Raw genomic sequence first — 24,251 nt, forward strand, 5'->3', positions numbered from 1 at the left:
AGTTGGGTGCAGTTGGGTGCAGGGTCCAGCACACAGGCCCATGTGGCTGTACCCCCTGGCAGCAGGTCCCCACACCTTCACGTCCACGCTATGACTGAGCACATGGTGGCACAGCCCCCTTATTTATACGCCCCTCACCCCACCTAACAGACAGTGACAGAACCTTCTAGAAGCGTCTGGGGAAACTGGTTCTAACTGGCTCTAACTGGCTCAGGGGCAGGAGTAGAGCACCACACACATTTTAAAAGGGATATTTCACCAAGGTGCATTCTTGCAATGGGGGAATTACAGGTGCGCACACCATTGCGTCACATTTGACATGACATCTCGCACAACACATGGCCTATATATTTCTCTACCATTGGGGAGACATCCTCAAACAGGGGGGGAAAAGCGAAGAATTTCGGGAAAAAGGGCCAAGTCCAACATTCACATATATCAGTATTCAAAGAAGACTGGGTAATGAAAATTCCACAACATTTGAGTTATCCCTTTCACATTTCTATTCCACGTTAAGAGTACACCATGAAAATGTTGTAAACACAAACCTATGTTATTCAAACAAGCATTTTCATCTAGTCTGCACACTTCTGCATGCTTTTATGATGCGGTAAACTTAATTTCTTTATGATCTATCTCTCAATATTCTTCAACGTATAGTAAGCACCAATTGTGCATGCTTTTTGTTTTCTTTCAAAATGTGGCAAAATCGGTTTTATGTGTCAAGCAGGGATTCAGTAGTTTATCTACTTCAAGAAAGGACAGAAACATACCCTGCACGTAGGAGGCTCAAGAATATGTTAGCAATGATAACTGGAACCAAACAAAAGACACCTGTTTGGTAAGGGTGTTGCAGACCTGAGGTTCAAGTGTTGTCAACCAGTATTGTCCTGACCTGATTTGTACCACCCCTAAACAGGATTACGTTTTATTGTACTATGGACCTTGAATCAGCTTCCTATTGACGGAGGCGTCTTGCTCTGAATTTGGAACCATTTTAACTGTTTTTTTGGTGTTCCGACATAAAAGTGCAAGCAGATCCTATCTCTCAATTCTAGTTTTGCTGTTGCTTCTGAGAACCAGAAGGGCCCTTCTATGCTGCCCTTGCAACTGCCACCTGTAATCCTTGACCCTGACTAGCTATTCACAAGAAAGGTACCTCAACTATGTGCCATCTCTGCTGTATATACTGTGGGCCTGGCCCATTCCCATCAAAGATCCCCTGTTGCTACTTTAGAGATAAGTTGGGGGAATATCTGGTTGCATAACCCCCTGCCTCGCTCACACCAGGTCACTGATCATAGGAGAGCTCAGTTTTCCTACCGAACACAGTAACTTTGTCTTTGGACTTTACTTTTGGAAGGAATCACACTTCACTTTTGTGTTTTGTGCTTCATTGAAATTGTTGGCACATTTTCCGCTGTCTGGGCTCATACCCACTAAGTTGTCCTCCACTGCTAGTGTCACAGCTAACAAACTGTCATAAGGTACACTCTATGAAGCATAGGTCACCTGATTGTTTCATAGCGTTCTCTCTTGAATGTTTGTTGCATTGACTGGCGACTATTAACAATAACAAAGCAAGACTGAGATTCAAAGGTTTCCAGAGACAGACGAGAACTCACAATCCTTCCTGTGCCATTGACTATGAAGTTGTGTCAACTTTTACACTGGCAACAGAAAGTGTGCGATAGAACCTTCAGGTTTGTTGTGAAGCATTGAAGGCTCAACCTATCTGCTTTTACAGAATCATGTGCACAAAGTGTTCAATGGATGTCCGTTTAAAGTCCACATGTGTCTGAGGCAACAGTGTGAAACTACGGTATTCGCTCGCCTTGGAGCCACAGAATACCTGTGATCCTAAGAAACCGTCTAATGTTGTTGCTGATTGGTAATTGGACTATGAGTGCCCTTTTCGTTATAAGTGAAAATAAAATCTAAAACTTGTCCTACTGTTTCATTGTGAACCTGCATCACCATTCGTTGGTGATCCAACCAGTGATTTTTGGAAGAACAAAGAGATTCTAATGTTCTCTGAACCAGAGTACAATTGATGGATTTGTAATGTTGGGAGGATGCGAACCTCTCAGAAAAAAAGGGCAAAGGTTCAGAAACTCTCTTTTTTTCTGTAATTGTGAGCTTGTAGTGTGGTAGTAGGTGACCCAGAGCAAACGTTCCTAACCTTATTTTCCTTTACCCTTCCTTGGTAGATGTTGCTGTTCCCCTGCCTGACAAGAAGTCCATCATTATGTACTTGACCTCCCTGTTTGAGGTTCTTCCTCAGGAAGTGACAATGGAGGATATCCGGGAGGTGGAGACTCTTCCAAGACGGTTCAAGGTTGAGTGCGAGGAGGAAGGATTTAACAAGGCAAAGGTATGCTTCCTTGATGTGTCTGTAGCTGTCATTTTCTGCTGCCAATCAATGAACTTTACTGCATTAACAGCCGTCCAGAGTGTGAGTGGGGGGTAATAATCGTGATTTGATCTTTTCGTTACAATGTTGGGGTTACCTTTTCATTCTCAAAGCGTGCGGTAACATACAATTATCTTACTCGCATTCAAATTTCCAATTCAACCTCAAACACTACGAACAAGAATGGAAACCTAGTTTTACAGCTTTAAATGGAATGAGACAAAGTTGCACTTATTGAAAGCTATGTGCATGTCCCTGGGCGCATGCCCTTTCCCATGGCCCAGTGTGTTACCATTAGTGTCTTTTTGCTTTATAACCATAGTTGAGGCTTGAGCCCGCTCCTCATAGCTTGTGATTTTTGACAATAACTTATTCAAAAACAGTTTCTTCATGCGTAAAACATTCTGCAGGCATTCTGAAGATGTAATTGTGGATCATCATTAGAACAAAATAGCAATCTCTCTATTGCAGTTTCCTTCCACCATTTCCCCATACTTCCTCTTTGCATTCCAATAGTGCTTCATTTGTAAAACAAATACATACAAAAATTTGTGCTGGGACCCAATTCTTTTTTATTAGAAGCCAGCTGCTGGTGCTACTGAATACATTGAGTACTGAACACTAGGACTGTCCATTCTTGAATCCATTTCTTTCTAACACCAAGCTACACTTCTGGACTCTTGGTCTTACCCTTGCAAGTTCTTTTCCATTACTGCTTTCTCCTTTGCCACTGTTTCCGTCTTGTTTTTTCTTGCTTCATTTTCTACCTGTCTGTCTACTGGTCTGGTTCAAAGTTTGGTAATGAAAGGTAAGTTCTGGTCCCTAAAAAAAGATTTATAGTCCATTCCCTGCAACCACCAGCAGAAGTTAAGCACTGCATTTATTTCTGTGTTAGTAAACGTTTGATTTTTGAGTGTCATCGAGCTGATTTTTCTCTCATTTTATGTTGCATTTTGACCACGTCCTCTCTCTGTTTCAAGTTACATTTTGGTGTCTTTTGTCTGGCCAAGCACTTCGATTTCACTTTGCAGCAATGCAAATGTTGCCTATTGATAACAAATGATGTTTTGTACTTCTGTTTTTATCTTGCCGCAAGATTTATGCTTCCTTTTTACATTCAGTGTCTTCCAGCTGATGATGATGATGCAAGGGCGGAGACTCCCAGCACAGTGACTGACGTTGAAATGGACTTGGACAGCTACCAGGTCGCCCTGGAAGAGGTCCTCACATGGTTACTGATGGCTGAGGACACACTGCACGAACAAGACGTGGTGTCCAACGATGTTGAAGAAGTCAAAGAGCAGTTTGCTACACATGAAGTGAGTAAAGTTTTGAAGCACCAGCAGAAAGGCCAATGATGCAACTGGTCTTTTCAGTGAATCTTCTTTTGGTGTATATGCAAGGTGGAAAAATGCAAGTTTTTTATAGACTGTTGCCGAAAGAAAACTCGTTGGCTAGCCCTTATGTATTAGTGATTTTCCAGAGACAGTCCTGCAACTTCACTATATTTTATTATCGAAACATTTATATACATATTTGTCAGTATGATTACTTTAAAGCCAATAGATCTCACATAGGCGAAACCTATTGGCTTTACCAATGCTTGTTAATATGTGCAGCTAAGAGCTGAAGTGAACTTATTGTTTTTTGCGACCAACGACGGAGCATTTAAATTTTAGGAAAGCGATGAAGACATTGCTGTTTAGAAAGCCTGCTACAAATAACAAGCATTTACAATGCAACGGTTTCGCCTTTGCAAAAGTTAAAGCTATTGGCATTGTAAATGACAAAATTTTTATTTATGTGTTGGTTTTGAAAACAGATAAATAAATGGCATTGTCATTTACAATGTCAATAGCTTAATCTCTCGCAAATGCCACACACACACACACACCCACAGAACGCCAGGCGAAACCTAAAAAACATTTTTAGAAACAAACGTTCACAAAAACAACAACTCTATGCCTCATCATAAAAGGCGACAGTAGGCTTTGTTGACTGTCATGCACACGTTTAAAAACCGGTAACATGTCAACTTATAGGTGTTGTGGTGACACGTTCACGGTTGGGGGGCAGGTATAGTTGTGCACGTGGGGAGCGCAGCAGAAAAATAGGACATACTGACATATGCACATTCGTGACAGTGGCATGTACACATGTAGGATCAGGTGACCAGCACGGATACAGCAGTGTGGCTGACAGGTACATGCAAAGAGACTGTGCCCTACTCTTATGCAAAGACACTAGACTCTGAGGTGTAAATATTTAGGAGCCAGTGGCGTGTGATCTGGTAGCACGGGTGGTGAAAGAAGAAATACGAGGCATTTCCATGCGCACAGGAGATGCAGGTACACGCAGATGTAAAGAATATGTTGATGAATCGGCATGTAAATAGCTGGCAGAGAACAGTACACATAAAGGAGAGGCGGCCTGCACATATATGCACGTGCCCGTTCAGTAGACCTAGGTGAAGGGAGGCTGCATGCAGACATGTGGGGATCTGTGAGACAATGACGTGTGCACACACAGGTCAGAGAGTGCCAGCACTCACAAAGGAGACAGTGACATGTGTCCACTTATGCCTCTGGGAGATGGTTACCTATGCACACGAAACAAAGATAAATGAGCATCTATAAGAAGGAAACGTATACCTGTGGCAGGTGCACACTTATGACATACGATTCACCAGCATGCACAGACATAGTAGTAAAGGAAGTAGTGGAGTGCCGTGTGCATGCATAGGAACATCTGAAACAGTGACATGAACAGGAAATGGTCAGGGGCGTGGCTATGGATGGTGCAGCAGGTGCAGTGGCACCGAGGCACGTAGGTGTTATGGGTCCACCGCTCCCCAATTATACTAGTTTTTAATACCAGACCAAGGAAGAAGGGATACATTTACTTTTTGTATTATGGGTCATATCAACGCTCTGCGCGACAAAGCGGGTACATATGTAGGACAGTAGCGTATGAACATACAGAAATATAAAAGACGGTACACGTGCGCTCAGGAGTAAGTAACATGTCCACATACAGGAGACACTGATATGCGCATGTAAGTGGGAAGTGTGCTCATATAGCGGTTCGCGTAAAGGTGAGGTATACATAGAAGGATATAAGAGGTGCACACATGAGAGCATAGGAAGTGTTGACATGCACATACAGGAGTGTAGAAGTTAATGACGTGTACATTTGGGAGTATAGGGCGTGGTGAAGAGAGCACAGAGAAATACAGTAATCAGGAGCATGTATATACGTAGGAGGCAGTGGTATGTGAACGTGTACGCATGAAAAAAGCGGTCCGACGTGCAAAAAGTAGAAAGGCTCGCGCACACAATACGAGTATGAGAAAAGCGACGTGCACATATCGGGAAACAGACAGGAGCACACACGACAGTCGTGAGCAAATGAATCTTTTGGGGGTGTTTCAGACGGAATGTAGCGCTCAGCTCCTGGAGGGGGACAGGCTTTGGCACAGACAAAGCACAGGTCCCTCGCATGTGCACACACACAAACACGTCCTTCTAGTGTTTACAGTGCAATGAAATCCATTCACACACATTGCAGGCCAAGTATAAAGTCATAAGAAGTTTTTATGTTTGTCAAATCGTTCTCCTTCATAACTACTCATCAATCCATCTATCCATTCACCCGTCCCTGCTTTTATCTCCCCATCTATCTCTCTCTTAAGCCCGAAGTGAACGTACTCACCGTGAGACCGCGGCGGGAGGGAGGAGGCACGGACAGTGGGCGGGCGGGTGGTAGGGAGAAGGCACGGACAACGGGAGGGAGGGCGGGGAATAAACAAAGGTTGGACAGCATCGAACACGGACAGTGGGCGGGCGGGAGGGAGGAGGCACGGACAGTGGGCGGGCGGGAGGGAGAACTTCGAGAAGGCAGGGACAACGGGACGGCGAGAGGGAGGGTGTGGGGGCGGGACTTAAAAAAAGACCCAGAAACGCCCCTGAATCGCGTTTTCACGACGAAAGCGTGATTGACAGCCAATCTCTTCCAATGGCTAGCCTCCATTTATGGAGCTAGCCAATGGAAGACAGAGGCGGGACCAAAGCCCCATATGTAGGACATAAGATTTCGCTCTGGGCGGAGCAACTGCTACGCAGTTACTACGGCCAGGGCGAAACCTAAAAACATGCTTGGAGTTCAATAGCAGGACTTCTGCATCAGGACACCCTCTGCGTATCATGTGCACTTTCGACATAGTAACATTTTTTGTTAACTGCAAGGGCTTCAACAAAGTATGTCCCTAGAATGTTGTCTTCTTAGGTACTGCCTCAACCCCAGTACATTGGTATTGCTCCATAACCCATGGGCCACATATGAACTTGCTTGAAGAAATTTTTTGTCAATTCCAGGGATTTATGATGGAGTTGACAGCACATCAGAGTAGCGTGGGAAGTGTGCTGCAGGCTGGAAACCAACTTATTGCTCAGGGCAATCTCTCTGATGAAGAAGAGATCGAAATCCAGGAGCAGATGACTTTGCTGAATTCACGATGGGAGAATCTCCGAGTGGACAGCATGGATAGGCAATCTCGGTGAGTAGGTCTATAATGCTAACTTTTTTGTGATACAGAGCCCTGTTGAATGACCCAAGTGAAAAATTCATATTATATATATGCTAGTTATAATATTCTAATACATCTATGGAAATAAGTTAATTGACAATTTTAAAGATTTTATTGCCTACTTTCACCTTAAAGATATTTATTTAAAAGTGAAGGATTCAAAAACAACCCCAAATGCAACCACTGCAACTGTTTGGTTAGAGGGACCGTTGTTTACTACATGATGTGTAGGTGAACTGCATATGTGTAGGAAAATGAGATTTGTTTTCACCATGATTTTATAATGTTTCCATAGATTTGTAGAGCATTTGTTCTCCTTGGACAAACATTGCAAATCTAAATATAATGCACCACGTTTGTTTACTCAAGACCCAAATTGACCTTTCGATAGCATTTGAGCATAAACTTCTGATGTATAAGCCTCCAACCAACTCTGATATTAGTGGGAAGGTTCCAGTGGTTTGCCTCCTTTTTGTAAGACCTGTCTCACCTAGTCAAGCTCGCCTTCTCCTACTTGTCCAAAGCGATCACCTATGGTGTCCCACAAGGATTCTCTTTTGCTTCTACCCTCTTCAATATCTACATGGCCACGGATGCAAACTTGCTTGAGAGCTTAAACATAGGCTGCCACACAAATGCTGGTGACAACCAAATGCAGTTTAAAGTCTCCAGTAAACTGGACAGTCATCCGCAAATTAATGTAAAGGCTTGTAAACGTTCAAAACTGGATGCTTTACAATGGTCTCTGCCTTAACAATTCTTTGACTGATATACTTAGGTAAGGCACTAGAAAAGCTTTCTTTGTGCCATTTGACTTTTGTTGAAATCACTAAAACTGTTCAAAACTAAATGCTGTTCTAGATGCGAACACTAAAGGCATTCCTTGAGTGACTCATGTAATGAAGTTTCTTTTATCTCACAGTGTTCTTTTAGGTATCCAGTCATTGTACGTACCCTAGTGGGATTGCTCTAGTGCGGTCCATGGTAATCTCCAAAACCGACTACTGCAACACAATATGTAGATGTCTTCCTGTGACTCCTATAGACTAAGCTTTTTAAAAATGCTAAATTTCCCTGCATAACTTATCATTGACCAGAAGCATAAACCCATCTCACTCCTGCACAGTTGTCCCTGCATTGACTTTCAACCAACCCAACAATTGAGCGCAAGAATGTGTGCATAATTTACAAGGCCAATCATGGTCAAATAGTTCCTGCTTTACCAAATTACTGCCTCCAGAGCGGCTGACATTTGAACATTTTTGCTCCAAAATCCTTCTCTGCTTACTCACCTCATTTGACCCTCCTTATCAAAGATCATTGCTTTTAAATTCAGGCAATTCCCAAATAAATATCCATTCCAACAATCTTTCAGTTTACACCTTAGCTGTCATTGCCTATAATTTTGCTTTTACCCACTCCCGTGAACCTTCTCCTTGAAAGTGACCTGACGTGGTCATTAGGCTCTACTTGAGTTTACAAAAGAAAATTATAAATAATAAATTTACATTCATTGGCATTCATTCGCCGCAGATGTATATGATCCATTTGAAGTGTTAACTCCCTTAGTAATCCGTTCTCCTCACTGCATCAAAAGTGGCTGAACAGATGGGCACCAAATTTGACATCAAGATATAACTGTACCAAGGAAAGGCTGGCAAAATTGGAACACATGTTACTGTGGCTCCCATTATACAGTAGTGTTGTTTGTGACTAAGCCACAACTTGTTGACCTTTACTTGGTAAAAATTCAAGCAGGCATATGGAGGCAAGGGCTGCACCCCCAATCCACTGGGGCGATGAGGGAATACTCCAAAATCACGTTTTTAAAATAATACAAACCAATTTAATTGCAGGTTTTTGTAGACCTCTATTTGACGCCAGAGTCTTTCAAAATAACATATCCAGTGCAGAAAGGAGCAAAATGGCCAGATAAATGGTTACTAGAAGGCATGACAAAGGTTGCAATCTGCTCCCCGCGCCTGCTAGGCATGGTGTAGTATGGTGCCCAACAAACAGGCTCTGACAGCTGGGGAACTGGACACGGAGAAAATGGTTGCATTGTGCTCCTAAAAACCTAAATGTATTCCCAGAATTTGCATCAGTGCATGGGGTGACAGGATGTGGCCTATGGCTATATCCTATTCCCAGAGTGTGCTGAACGTACCAAAAGCACATACTCAGCAGGGAATCTCCCAAGGGCCATCTGGGCACATTTGAATACTGTGCCCAGCCGACAATGCACCAAGGGGACAAACTATATTGCATTTAAAACAAAATAAATCATAGAGAAAAACATGATTAAAGCAAGGTTATGTTTCTTTACTCTCATCACAAAGCAGCATTTTATATATGCTGATAAATCACCCTGAATTACTTTAGTTCAAGGGACTTTGAGGTCCCACTGAAATCTGTCAGTTATTCTGCTTCACATAACCATAATTCTCACCCTTATTCACTAACATCCCACAAAGATCAGCTAACATCATTGCTGACCTTATTGGTGATATCACTTATCACATCACCGCTGACATTATTAATGACATCACTGAAGTAGATCATTGGGCCTGTACATCAGGGCCCTCTGGCTTGACATTTAACTGTGGTGGGCAGACTCAATGCGAATACCTGGCCCCTGTGAGCTTACTAACACTTTGCAGGAGTATTGAAACATACGCAGCAGGCACTAGAAGTAGAGCTATCTGGTTGCACCAAGCAATCTTCGGTTGCATAGGACTGGGCACAAGGCACAGTTAAATTGCACACGCTGTGCCTTGTGTCCAAAGGACATTTCTGTGGGCTGTGCGTAGAAGATAAAGGACTGCTTGCTTTGACAATGGCCTACGCTACGTGAATCAATTTGTAAACTTAATTTAAATGTTGAATTGTGTTGTAACAACGTTGTTGGAGTAAACAGCTTTGCTCTTAAGCCTTCCCTGTTTACTGTAGTCCCAATCTCTGAAAGACCGTCGCAAAATTGAAACATTGGTTGACTGGTTTATTTTGCTTTCATTGAATTTCAATTGAAGCACATCCCCCAACCTTTTCAAACACTAGTTCTGTAGTGGGATTCAGCTCCTATTGATTTGGACTTTTTCCCCACATATTGATTTGACTTTTTCCCCCGACATAGGATGGGGATTTCCTAAGTAACTAATGTCCTGGAAGAAATGTCTCCAGTCTATGCAGGTCCAGAGCCATAGCCCTTTCAAGGTTAACATGAATGGCTGGTAGGAGAGATTGTTCCTGTAGGAAGCACACCTTCCTAATTCTCAAAACAATTTGGTCTGAAATATACTTTTTACATATTTTAGGTTATGGAGCCAGGATTGGGATCCATTTTGTTACACATCACAAGAGCATTGTTAGAATAGGCAAGACAAGAATGAGAAATAGTGGTATGCAGAAAGGATGCGCTACTATTTTAAATGCTATAGCCTTTGTGTACGTGACCCTGGAGGCGCAGTCTGAGGAGCACTCACTGTTTTTCTTTTCTGCTAGACTGCACGAGGTGTTGATGGAGCTGCAGAAGAAGCAGCTGGAGCAGCTGTCTGATTGGCTGACCCTCACAGAAGAACGAATCCAGAAGATGGAAACGCAGTCCTTTGCAGAAGATTTAGAGTCCTTTAAGAAGCAGATTGAAGAGCACAAAGTAAGCTTTCTGTAGTGAGAAGATGTAGAATACACGCTGCATTCTTACTTTTTTAAAGATGACCTGCCACATCGCAATCCTCATATTAAAAAGATCACAGCCCTTTTGCCATTTGAAGATGTCCTTGCCATATAGTTTACAGTCTAGATCATGGGTGTACAAATATAGCCTCAATCAGAATTGTTTATGGTTATTTGGGCACATGAAAAAGCACACTACATTTTACACTTGAAGTATAGACACAGTCTGTTTTTTGTACCACAGAACTCTTTATTCAGATTGCTATAACCTGAACTTCAATGCTTATGTGTCAGACTCCACATGTGTTTCTTTTCTCTTACATTCTGTATGTTCACTGGTGGCCTCACAGTGTTCTTGGTACTCAAAACAAACCCACTTCATTCCCAACCAAGCAAAACTCCCTACATTCTCTGCAAATAGACTATCTTCATGTAGTGAATCAAGACATTGGCATGTCCGAGGATGGGAGGTTCAAGGAGAAATGTAGTTGGAAAGGGATTTAGAGAAGAAATACATCCCCCATAGTTTCTTTGTGAGGGTGGGTACTTCTGGAATTTCCCAACAGACAGCATAATTGAGTATGACCTTTTTATGATCCACCTACCTCCATTCTTGTGATCCCCCAACAACACCACCTTGTCTGGTCTAATATGAATCCTACATCATATGTTGGCAGGATGCTGGATCGGGGTGTAACAGGTTGATTTAGAACTTGTGTCCCCCTGCAGATCGGACTGGTACCATAGGATTCTAAACATGGGTTTGAGGACCTGAAATTGATGAACGACTGCGAGACAAAGATGTCTGCCTTGTGTCAATGACTGACACCCCAATATATTGTTGATATTTTGTCAGTGACACAGGACCTACCCTGTAATAGGATAAGAAGTAGTATAGTTGGAACAGTCTCTATAGTATTTATCGGCATTTTTGTTTTCCTTACTGTACCAGGTATTTCTCTTTGCCTCGTTGAAATAACACTAGTTTAGACCAGGGTGACAGAAATCATGAATTTATGACATAGGAGAAGAAGGTGGAGCCTGTGAATCAGAGGAAAAACACACTTCTAAAGTCTGCATGAGATAGCTTTCTGTCTGGAGGACACAACACAAGAAAGGGCCAATTTATTACATATTTTATCCCCATAGTCTGCATGCATCTTACGTTTGCTCATCACCTGATTGCGGTAGGCAAGATTGGTTCTTTTAAGCCTCAGACAATTGTCCTTATGTCTTGCTCTCGTAAAGTTAATATAGCCAGCCTTCTGGTTGGGGTTCTCAATACATGTTGATGTAACTGTATCAACTTTCTTCCCAAAATTATTTGCCAACTAATTTTTAAGCCATAGCACCTGGCCTTTTGTATAGCAATGTATGATTGCCAGTTATTTGGTTAACAGCCTGTTCTTTGAATACCACCATACCTAATTACTGCTCAGCCGTTGCAGCCATACCTTATTGGGAGAAAAAAATGATTTTAGTGGCACAAGCTCAAAACGTTATCTGTATCAATCAGATATCCAGCATTTCTTAAAATTCTCTCAGCTGATCTGTTGCCAACTACGAATTAAAAAAAGACTTTCGTTCTTATTCACTGAGACCTAATCTGCGGCACCAGTATGAATTTTTGCTCAGAGGTTTCCTTTAGTAGGCAAGCATTGTTCAAACTGACTTGTGCAGCCCAACCAGGTTATGTTCGCACTATATAAAACTTTATATTAAATGAATTCTGCTGCGTCCTTCTGTTGCTCTTGGTCTGTCGGTTGGGAGGCCCAGGTCAACATAAAATGTTCTATCTTGTGAATTAAATGCATTAGTCATGACAATAGATGACTTATTTGATGCCCTTTTTCCATTCACCAGTCGAAGTATAACACAAATATGATGATGATGACACAAACAATTTCATGAATAAGTTGTAAAGTGATGAACAGAGTTTCAAGTGTTGGCTTTATTAGCAGTTCATCTAGGCATTGTTTAAAGGACAATATAATTCCAAAGGCAGCAGATAAAATGGCTCTGACTTGTAGATAGGAACACCGCACGGATTCCGCCATCCTGCCCTCACGTGGTGTTCAAGAGGGCCCGGTGGGAACCAGCCTTTTCACCAGTACAGCTTACAACACTCTCCAACACCTTGCAGTTGTTGCTTCACATCACACACCAGTCCAGACGCCCATATTACCATTCTGATGCATCATGTTCCTTGTAGTTTCTTCTGTCTCCAGACCTTACTGAAATCATGTCCTAGAGGTGGAGCTCTGTTCAGCATCAGGGTTACTGCATGTATACTGATTCTCACATATATGCATTCTAAACATTGCTTTCTCTCAACTCCAATATGTATTTAGTTCCTGGTTTTCCTGTTTCCTTTCTTGTGCATTCTAGCTTTCCTGGTCTATTCCTTTCCAAGTATAAGTGTAGTCATCCTTTCATTGGTGGTTATAATTCCCAGGATCTGGTTGATTGCTCACGCTGCTCTGTATCCCTGCACTTGTGCCCTTCACCAGTCTTTTTCTGCTGAGGCTCTGCTTGAGCTGCCTGTGTTGTTCAAACTTTTTGACTTGCTCCTTGAGTCTATGTGCCTTGGGTTTGCTTATTATTGGTTTCCCATTTCCTGTTTTGCTGTTTTGACTTAACTAGTTCTTAGTTCGACAACCTTCAGAAACTCACCCTGTTTTGTATAATATACTGTTATAGTGAATGCCTTTAAAAAAGCAACCCTGTGCCACATTTGCAGATCTGCTTCTTTACAGGTACATCATGCTCTAATATTCGTTTTTAGGAAGCTTACTAGCTTACGTTTTTGGGACCAACGTAATTTAACGTTTAGTGATTGACGTGAATGTATGACAGGTATTCATATCAAATTATAAAAGTGTATTGTATTTTATATGAGTGGACAGATCATATGTTTATATTTTCTTCCCCAGTTTCATGAGTAAATATTTACATAATATTGTGTTCCACTGACTGCATCCACTGTGCTGCTGTGACAGAACTGAGGTCACAGGCAGGTCCAGTTGAAACCAAGCCAGGCTGAACCAGGGTAGGCGGGGGGCACCGGACAGTACTGACATTATTGCAGGCTATGTAGGCCTGCCCGGAGTCAGACTGGTATCAGGACTGGACGCCAGAGAGAGGAGAGAGGAGGGAGTAAGTGGCTACCTGCTGCCTCAGTATGTGCTCTCGGCCGGGCTGGCCGTAATGGGTACCAGGCTTTTTCCCTGTGGGCCGGAAGGGTGGGGACCGGTTTTGGTGTTATGGGGGACCGGTTTTTTACTGGGGGCCGGTTTTGCAGCCCCATCTAACAAAAGCAGCAGCAGTGTTTCCCACCAGCACCCCATTCCCACCCTCCACCAGGCTGGTCTGACTTAATTGCCATGGCTGGTTGGCGTTCTAAGTCCTGCCCCGTGTGTGGTTTTGCTGTCAGGTGCTAGAACATTAGTCTATTTTAAGTGTGCACCAGCTCCCTACTGGTGCAGACACATGTCACATGACTGGGGGAGGCCGGTAGATGCTGGGAACTCCTCAACAACATCCTTCTTGTGAAACAAGTTTGTGGGGGCTGCGTCACTCAGAGAGGAGCTAATGATTATGATTCCCGTAATCCCCAAGTTTGAAATCCATTTCACGCTGGATAGCCTGTTTATGATTTAATGTGTGACGATAGATCATCGCCTGTAGGCATTTATGAAATATACAACTAGACAGCTAAACAAACAGCCTCGTCCAGGCAGTCACCTAGCAACGAGTCACCACTCCTCAACTTGGACCCAGCTCTTAATTGCCAGGGATAACAACTTAGAAAACCTTCACCAAGTCTGTTGCCTGCATGACTAGTCACAGTACTGGGAACTAGTATATTATGCTTGACAAGTACCAGCACTGAATTGGGTTAGTCTAACCCCTGATGCGTGGTACTAGGCAGGGCTGGGCTTGGTGCCTCTTACACTGAGACTCACTCAGTCATTTTTTTCTTCCATAAGAGCTGCTGACTCTCTTTCGAGACACTGTGGGATATATCCTATCTTTACAAAAGTGGTATGCAGTTCCTAATGTTAAAAAGCATTGTTCAGTGTGTCATTCTACTGGCTCCACGTATTGGTAAGGAGTCTCAGAAGTGGGGAGAAGAATCCTCTAATTTCGGAAAAAGACCCTCCCACCCAGCCAGCTAGGTGTCTTGCTTCATCATCCATCTGCTCCTTATAGGGTCGGCGCTGCAATATCCGATCGGCACCCGAGATGGGGCCTTTCTTGGCGGAGATCTTTTTTCCTTATGCCGGTGGGTGAGGTGCGTGTGAGGGCCCTATATCAGTGTAGGTGAAAGTGGTGTGTAGGGAAATAAAGTAAAATAGGGGAGGTGGTCCACTCAAGATCGTTTTAATGAACGTGGCCCCTGCCCTAAATAAAAGTAAAACAAGTCAAGTATCTTCACTCTAAGGATGCGAAGTTTATGCGCTTGAAAGAAAGGTCAACATGTTTCTTGCCCGTTTAACTTTTTAGATGGAAATTCATCAGGACCAAATCGGATCTACCTACACTTTTTGGTGGTGGTCAGCAATGAAGTAAAGTGAACAAGTGACCACCATTACACCACCCTAAAAAGTGGTACCTTGTCTATCACAAAAACACAACCTGCAAAGAAAAAAACAGAACAACAACATTAACGTTACATGTCACGGTATTCTGGTTAGCAATGGAGGCAAGTGCATCAAACAGTGTTAATGATGCAGCTCGAGCATGCTAAATGAAAGTGACTTATGGCATGCGTGGTGTGAGCACTCAATGTCATTTGAGACAATAAGATCTATTTAAAAACAAAAATACAGCAGCTAAGGAGAGCATACATCGTAAAAAAACCTCACCCCATTAGTGTCAAGATTGCACGGCATCAGTACCTGCTGGTGTAGACACTAATGTGTAGTGTCCTGGTTAGTAAGGAGAGACATAAAAACAATGTAAAGATAGTAAAATACAGCAGGTCCCAGGTGCAATATCCTGGGGGCAAAGGAAGCAAAACAATGGACACCGGCACCCAGAATGACTGCCAAGTGTGCGCCTCTCTCATCCCCCTCTAGTTCAGTCGGTGGTGCGCAGGGTGGCCACGGCCCGGAGGGCCTGGCAGGAGCATTGGGGCCTCCTAGACACCTGGCGTACGCTCCATCCCAACGATAGGGACTACTCGTTCTACTCCACACCTCATGATCTCCACGTCTGCCTCGACACCTTTCTCTGTACTGCTGGGGCCCGGGAACTAGTGCGCAGTAGCGAATACTTGGCGAGGACTATCTCAGACCACAACCCTTGCTTACTCACAGTCCTCTGGTCTCGACAGCGGCAACCGATTCCCACATGGCGGCTGAATCCGTTGATGCTGGAAGACCCGGTATTCCGCACGGAATTGCAGGAATGCATTGAGCGTTATTTTCGGGAAAACGCGGGCACCACAACTACTAGAGCGATCGAATGGGATGCCTTCAAGGTGTTGGTGCGAGGCGCGTGCCTCTCCTCTTCGGCTGGGGTACGTAGGACGCTGCTGGCGGACGTGGAGCGGGAGGAGGACTCGCTTCGGCGGGTGGAGAAGGCTAACCACATGGCGGGGATCGATAGGGAGGAAGTATTGGCGGCAAGGGAACAAGTAGCCGTGCAAGTGGAAAGGCTTCGCTGCCATGACTACCGGGAATACATGGTCCGGGCCCACGCCGAGAGGGACCGAGCCGGATCGCTGCTGGCGTGGCTAGCAAACCCTCACTCTGGGAACGCGCCGATTCTGTCCCTAGCCACACCTACCGGGGCGCTGGTTTACTCCCAACGGGAAATTAATGACCAGTTCCTAGCTTATTACTCGGAGTTGTATCGATGTAGGCTGTCTTTGCTCCCGACGGGATTGGATGCCTTCTTAGATGAGGCCCAGCTGCCGCAGCTGGAACCGGAGCAGGGGAACACCCTGGGTGCTGCTATTACGCAGGGGGAGATTAGAGCAGCGATTAAACACATGGCTCGGAAGAAGACGCCAGGGGGTGATGGTCTCCCAGTGGAGTTCTATGCTGCATTCCTGGACCTTCTGACGCCACGGTTGTTACAAGTCTATGGTGAGGCGTGGGAACTGGGCAGGCTGCCGGAGTCGGCGAGGGAGGCGATTATTGTGCCGTTGTTGAAGAAGGGCGGCCAACCCGCGGCGAGAACGGCATACCGTCCACTCTCGATGCTCACTGTGGACTATAAAGTGCTGAGCAGGATTCTGGCTGCGCGACTGTCGGCCCATATGTGCTCCCTCGTTCACCCGGACCAGGCGGGCTTCATCCCCACGCGGAATACCTCTGCGTGTATACGGCGCTTGATACGGGTCATGGACGTTGAGGGGGAGGGTCCTCCGACTGCGGCTGTCCTTTCGGTAGATATCGAAAAGGCGTTCGTGGAATGGCTGTATCTGTTCGGTGTGTTGCGTCGGTTCGGGTTGGGGGACGGCTTCGTCCGTTGGACGCAGCTGTTGTATGCTTCCGCTACTGCCAGGGTTCGCACGGGCCGTACGATATCTGCGGCATGTGCGGTGACGAGGGGTACTAGGCAGGGCTGCTCCCTGTCCCCACTTCTATTCGCCTTGGCGATTGAACCACTGGCGGCACGGGCGCGTCAGGGGCGGCACTATGAGGGGGTGCTGTTGCGTGGTGTCCGACACCACATCTCTCTGTATGCCGACGACCTCCTGTTGTACCTGGCGGATGTGACGACCTCGGTGCGGGGAGCGCGGGCCTTGCTCCGAGAGTTTGGCGAACTATCGGCCTACGTGTTAATTGGTCCAACACCTGCCTGTTCCCCCTGACCCCTCGGTGTGCACAGCCCACAGAACTTGGGGAGCTGCGCTGGGAACCGGAGTGTATGCCGTACCTCGGGATTCACATTTATCATACCCATTCGTCCCTGTATGAGGGAAATATGGGCAGGGCGCTGAGAGGCGTCAGGGGCAGTATTGGATTCTGGCGTACCCTCCCCTTGTCTGTGGCCGGACGAATAGCCTTACTGAAGATGGTGGTCCTCCCGCGCTTGCTCTATTTTTTCTGTACACTACCGGTGCGGATCCCGCTCTCCTTCTTTCGGACTTTAAGGTCGATGGTGATAGGATTCATATGGGGCTCTGGCAGGAGGCGCGTAGCTCTCTCCACCCTACTTCGATCGCGGGAGGAGGGTGGCCTAGCTGTGCCGGATTTTGAATGGTACTACCTGGCGTTGCAGCTGCAGTGGCTCACCCAGGCTGTGGCGCGGGAGTTTAGGGGCCCGGACGGCCCGCAAGACAGAATTGTGCAGCGCCATGTCCTGTCCTTCATATTGCTTCAGCAGGGACTTCGTCTGGACCAGCTGTCTCTGGAGGAACGCACCCTCCGCCTCTGCTGGCTTCGTAGTCAGAAACGGGCAGGTATCCACGCTCCGTATGCGCCGGAGATCCCCTTAGGCATGTGTACAGTCTTACCGCACGGCGGGGACTGGTCAGGGCTAGCCGCTTGGGAAGACTGTGGGCTCCACATGGTGGGAGACTTGTACAGGGATGGTGTCTTGCTGTCGTTTTCCGACCTGCAGGAGGCATTTGATTTGCCGAGAGGCGACTTCTTACTCCATGCGGCTTTGGTCTCTGCGATCCAGAGACGCTGGAGGAAGGGTCGGGCGGAGCCACCTACGTCTTTGGGCTGCCAATACGTTGTGATGGCAGCTGGCACCTTTAAGGCTATTACTTGTTTGTATAGGAGATTGGCGCTAGATGCCCCCCCCACTGGATAGGCTGCGGGAACGCTGGGAGACGGACCTAGGCCGACAGATACCGGAGACGACTTGGCCCCAGCTTGTGCGCCGGGCCTGGAAGGGCACGCGCAACGTTCGGTTCCAATTGGTCCAATACTTCACACTCCATAGAGCGTATTGGACGCCGGCCAAGATCCAGCGGGTTTTTGGTGGGGCGCGATCGGTGTGTCCCCGTTGTAACTCAGAGGGTGCTGACTTTGGACACATGTTTTGGGCCTGCGCGGGGCTTGGTTCGTATTGGGCTGATGTTGTGACCTGTCTGAATGAGATTACAGGACGCCACGTTGAAACTGGCATGGGAGTTTGCCTCCTACTCTGGTTCCCGCACACTCCAACCACGAAGGTTACCAGTAAATTTTTTGACCTGGGGCTGATCCTGGCCAAGAGGGAGCTCACCCTACACTGGAAATCTAGGGGGGGGTCCCAGCTTCCTGAGATGGCGGGGGTGTTTTCAGCAATGGGCATCTGGTGAAGGGACTCTCCGCTTACAGTTGGCCAACCGCGCAGCTAATGATAAAGCACTAGAAACAGCCAGGGCATGGTGCACGCTAGTAGCAGAATTACAGTCAATGTCAGAGGTCGCGGAGGATAGTGAGGCGGAGGCTCACGCGAGCCAAGAGGAGGAGATGGCAGCGGGGAGGGCGGGGACGCCTGCGGGGGAAATAGCACGCTAGGACTACACACCCGCTGGCAGTTGAGGATATGGATCATCGAACCGAGGGTAGTGGAGATGGGATGGAGTTGCATGCACGGACCTGCGTAGCGTTTAGACCTCGCCTAGGCGTGGGAGTTACTGTCCAAGATCTAGGAGGAGACACCTGCCGTTTCATGTTGAGTTATGTTGCACTGCAGGAACAATGTACGAAGCACACTGACATGGGGGGGTGGGGGTAGAGGGGGTGGGGGAAGTGGGAAGGATAGGATATGGTTTTGTGGGGTGTAATAATGGAACTATTGATCTGTAACATGCAAACAGGGAACCCACAGTCAGTTGTTTGTTTGATGATGTGAAAACTCAATAAAATTTTGTTTAAAAAAAAAAAAAAAGTGTGCGCCTCTCTCTGCAGCTATGCTAATGCTCCAAAGGATGACACACCAATCGTATCAACTGTCCAGAGACTGGGTGACGCAGAAGAGTAGAGTAGAATTGTCCCTATTGTCAGTAGTCACAAAATGTCCACTGCTTTGGCAGCAAAAGGAAGGATTAGAAAGCCTGGGAAATAAAAACAAATGTGGCTTAGTTTACCAAAGAATCATGATATTCCTCATTGGTATTTTATTGGTTGTGTTATTCGTAGTGATTCTGATTATATTGAAAGACTTTTGATAGTTATAATGTGCAATAAACCTTTCGTAAAGTTATTTCTCAAGTGAAGCAAATATATGATGCTGATTGTGAACAGAAATGATGCAACACATTTTAGCCCAGATTTGTTTTTAAGTACGTTGTGACCTCCAAGCTAATGACGTATTGATTTGATGTAATGTTATGGCATCTGTTCCTTTCTTCTAAGCACTGTTCTGAATTGGTGCTCCTTTCATGCATAATAATTGTGTCTTTGTTCTGAAACAGAGACTGCAGAGTGATCTTGAAATGGAGCAGGTGAAAGTGAACTCCCTGACTCACATGGTGGTGATTGTTGATGAAACCAGTGGAGAGAGTGCAACGGCCGCTCTTGAACACCAGCTTCAGGTTAGTGTGTTCTGAAAGTGGTCTGAAATCAAGGACCTCTTTCTGATTATTTTTTTTGGGTGAAGCACTTGCCTTAGTTTCGTATGACTCGAAGACCATTTCAGAAAGTGGTCATGCTATCATTCACTTTCCTGAAAAGTCTCTACTAAATACGTACAGACATGTCTCCCGCAGGGAGGTAGGACATTACAAATGTGCAAATTTGGAGTGGTGTGGCTCACTGGTTAGAGGCGGCAGACCCGGAAGCAGAGGACGGCCCGGGACCAGGGTTCTATTCCCGACGCGGCAGGGTCAAGGACCAGGGTCAGCGGACTCGATAATTCTCGCCTCGGTGCCTACTCTAACCAGGGATCACACTCAGCAACTCTGGGCATTAGCTTGCCTCATCTCCACAACGGCCCCCCACATACGCCGGGGATGCCTGGTTTCACCTTGGAGATACCCAGTAGGGACCATCTCACAGGGAAAGCCGGGACGGGTTCCCCAGCGGTCTACAGCGCAGAGATACTCCTTCGGGAGTCGATTCTAGCGCTTTAGAAACCCACAATTAATTAATTAATTAATTTCATCTTGGTACATTTCAGGGAAATACCATTTCAGAGTAACTTTCTTGTTGAAAAGCATTTCATTTTAAAGAAGTCATGTCGCTTTTACAGTAGCCTAATAGCTATCCATTTAGCATTAGCATTCACCTTGCAGATCTCTCCTAGCAATACCAGGTGCCCGGGGAGGGCACACCGTCACCCTGGGAAGAGGCAGATGCCATCTTAGCTCTTGATGGAGGACCACCTTCCCCTAAGCAGAGCTGTAGCCCCTTATAGAGCCATGACCCTTGTATTAGCTATTGGGGGCAGTGTTACCCCAGAGTAGTGATATTTTACTGTCAGCAGTTTCCCTTGTTTTTTTTCATTTTTTTCTTGTTTCTTAATGTTTCATTGAAAAATAGATTGCCTAGCACAAATCTGTTGTGCCAGTGTGATCTTTGAAACACATTTGTTTTATTTTTATTTTTATAGTGAACCTCCAATGCAACAAGAGCATAATTAAGACGTTTATGTAAGGAATTCACAAAAACACTGTACAAATGTTTTAGCAAAGCCAATAGATCCCTCCTTTATAATGTGAGTGCTAAGTAATTGGATCTGCATGCAGGTGCATTGTTGAAAATAAAGTAAAAGAAAAACAAATCACAATACTCCAGGAAAAACAAATATATATGTATCATAGGGTTTCTCAAACTGAACATTACATTCAATATTTTCAGCCATTATACATGGTGTGGTTTATTTGTCAAATTTGACATAGAAAAGTATGTTGCACATCATCCTGATTAAATAAAAGTACTAGTTGCAGGTGCTTAAAAGAACATAACAGTTGTCAAAGGCCATGATCAATGCAGCATCAGAATTTAAAGCAAATGTTTGCTTTTTACCTTCCTCGCGACGTGAAGCTGGAACAAATGCTCTGGCCATATGGTGCCCTTGAGCACCCTGGGAATCAGTTTTACAAATTTCAGAAGAAGAGATATAACCTTTAGGGGCACACTAAATACACCTTCTACCTCAAAAGGCAGGTTGAGTACTGCAGCCTGTCCCTCCCCAGCCTCATAAACGCCGCCTTTGTATGCCAATACATGGGTTTTTATGTGACCTACGGAAGGTCGTAAACGAAAGAAAACAAACCTGAAAAAATCTGCTCTACAGTCAACTCTCACAAAATTCTGCTGTTGCAGTGCTTTTATGGGTGAGCTGGGAGGACTGGTGAGTTGCACAGAAGGTGGGGAAAGCAACACATGGGGAGAAAGGAAGAAAAAGCATGCACTCCTTTGGCAAGCTCAATGAAACATCAGTGTAGGTTCCTGATCGATGTGAACCAGGGAATGATACAGTCATCCAATGAGAAATATGCTAAAGAGGCTATGCAAGAAGAGGAAGAAATCATTGAATGAGAAGCAAACAAATAAGACCGAGAAGAAAGCCAACAAATGATAAGGAATGGAGTCACTTAAAACGCACTCTTGAGTATTGTTTTCCCAATAGGTTTTCAACAAGTGTCTGTCGGCGAGCCCTAAAAAGATTGATATCTGTTGCTTACAAGAGTATGCTTCCCCAATGTAAATGTTGACCAGATGGCTAATAACAATAGTTATTTTATGTGTGTGTGATGTTGACATCGCACTGCATTTGGATATAACTAGGTTTCGCTGTGCATATGTTTAATTCAATGTTGTGGGTACCTGTTAATGTGCCTGTCCTGTAATTTGCAGAGACTTGGTGAGCGCTGGGCTGCAGTTTGCCGCTGGACAGAAGACCGCTGGAATAAATTGCAAGAAACTCACATTCTTTGGCAGCAGCTGTTAGAGGAACAAGTAAGAAACATTGCAAAATTCTTAGTCTCTTTTAAAAAAATGTTAACATTTGTAATTGGTAGCCACTTGCAGCAATCCAAACTGCTTATTGAAGGGTAGCTTCTGGTAGTCAGATTCCAAATCTCTGGTAACATGATGCTAGAATGATCTACTTTGTCTTCCCGCATAGCAGCATGCAAGGGCTGATGGGTGTCATTGTTCACAGTCAATCTCAGGACAAGTGTTGTCCTAGAGCATTTTTTTATTGCAACATGATATGTTCTCACTAACATCAAGCCTAGAGTTTATTCAAGGTACTCATTGTAAAGATAAAGTTTTTTTCTGAGTGGCTTTGACTCCATGACAGAACCTTCACCGGACATTAATAGGTATTTTTTTTTATCGTGACTCGATTGGCCATGCAGGACACAGCCAGAGCGATGGTATTTCAGGAGACTTGGGAACCCTTTAGGGCATGGTGGATGAAGGAATCCTTGGTCCATCCACCCTGACAGATGACGCAAAGAATCTGCATACATTTTATTTATAGCAAATGCATGATATGCTCTTGGTAGCGTTGTAGCAACCGGAACTATTGGAATATTTCATGAGTTTCTTTTAGTAATACCCTGTAAAGCCTATCACCTTTTTCAGTCAGAATTTTCTGATGTAATATAAGTGCCTGCTTAAAATGTTATTTTTGTAATGTGTGTACTTGGGGGAGATATGCTCAGTGCAATACTTGGCTGATATTAAAGCATATCCAGAACTGCTTTTACCAGTTTTCCGAATGTAACTTCTGATGCCAGGCCATCATGAAACAATATAAACAGTATCTATTGCCCTAAGAATCTGGCTAAGTTCTACCATCTCTAACTGTCCTTAGTCACACTCTCTTCTTAGATTCATTATTGGATTCCATTTCCCAGTATATATTAATCCAGCCGGGCAACATGTTACATTATTTCCGGTACCCTTTCTGCCCCCTATAGAAATATAGTTGTCTGCCATTATTTCATTCCCATGACTGCCCGATATGTATGATGAAGGAGCTGGACTGGTCATAGCGGGCATCAGACTTTTCCCTGGGAGGCTGGCAGGGTGAGGGCCGGCTTTGCAGTGGTTGGGGCTGGTTTTGTTAGTGGGGGCCGGTTTTGCAGCAGTGCAGCAATTTTGCCCCCCCCACCTTCATGGGGCTGGTCTGATATAATTGCCAGTGCAATAGTTTTTAGAATTTTGCTTGTAGTGCTGATGAAATCCATGCATTGTTTCTAAAGAGCTTTAGAGATGCTTTTTACAAAGCGGTAATACTTTAGTGCTGTTACCCCTCTGGCCCTCCTCCTCACCCTGTTTTGTGATATAGCAAAGTTTATTTCTGCATTAGATAGATGGCCTTTATGTCAAGTGTGTCAGACATGGTGTGCAGATGTAGAGGTTACTGCTTGGAGCACATAATTCCCTGCATATCAGTTCCTAATCTACTGCATAAGGATTCACAATATTATTTTTAAATTCACCTTTTCTGTCCACATGGTTACATGATTAATAAGACTGTTTGTTTTTCTGCATTGTTTTTCATGCATCGTATGCAACCTGTGATGTCATCAGCTAAGCACCAATGTAATCTCCTTTTTCAAATGGGGTACTACCATATTTATTTGTTTTTGAAAATTTACTTCACTTATATCGGCATCAGTATACCAAAATTGGAGCAAGAAATTAAAATAGCCTGCAAGCCATTGCT

At 44.9% G+C, this 24,251-nt stretch overlaps 1 protein-coding gene across 2 annotated transcripts in view; it reads left to right on the forward strand.

The window, feature by feature from the left end:
- The window catches only part of UTRN (utrophin), a 1,532,463-nt gene that overhangs the window by 351,747 nt on the left and 1,156,465 nt on the right, over positions 1 to 24,251 (forward strand). For both annotated transcript variants that reach the window (XM_078648677.1, XM_078648678.1), the window contains 6 exons: positions 2,211 to 2,374; positions 3,535 to 3,732; positions 6,787 to 6,968; positions 10,500 to 10,650; positions 20,041 to 20,160; positions 22,427 to 22,528. In XM_078648677.1, coding sequence (XP_078504803.1) covers positions 2,211 to 2,374; positions 3,535 to 3,732; positions 6,787 to 6,968; positions 10,500 to 10,650; positions 20,041 to 20,160; positions 22,427 to 22,528 — 917 coding nt within the window. The remainder of the gene's footprint in view (positions 1 to 2,210; positions 2,375 to 3,534; positions 3,733 to 6,786; positions 6,969 to 10,499; positions 10,651 to 20,040; positions 20,161 to 22,426; positions 22,529 to 24,251) is intronic.

Source organism: Lissotriton helveticus, chromosome 6 (assembly GCF_964261635.1).
Source record: "Lissotriton helveticus chromosome 6, aLisHel1.1, whole genome shotgun sequence".
NCBI lineage: Eukaryota > Metazoa > Chordata > Amphibia > Caudata > Salamandridae > Lissotriton > Lissotriton helveticus.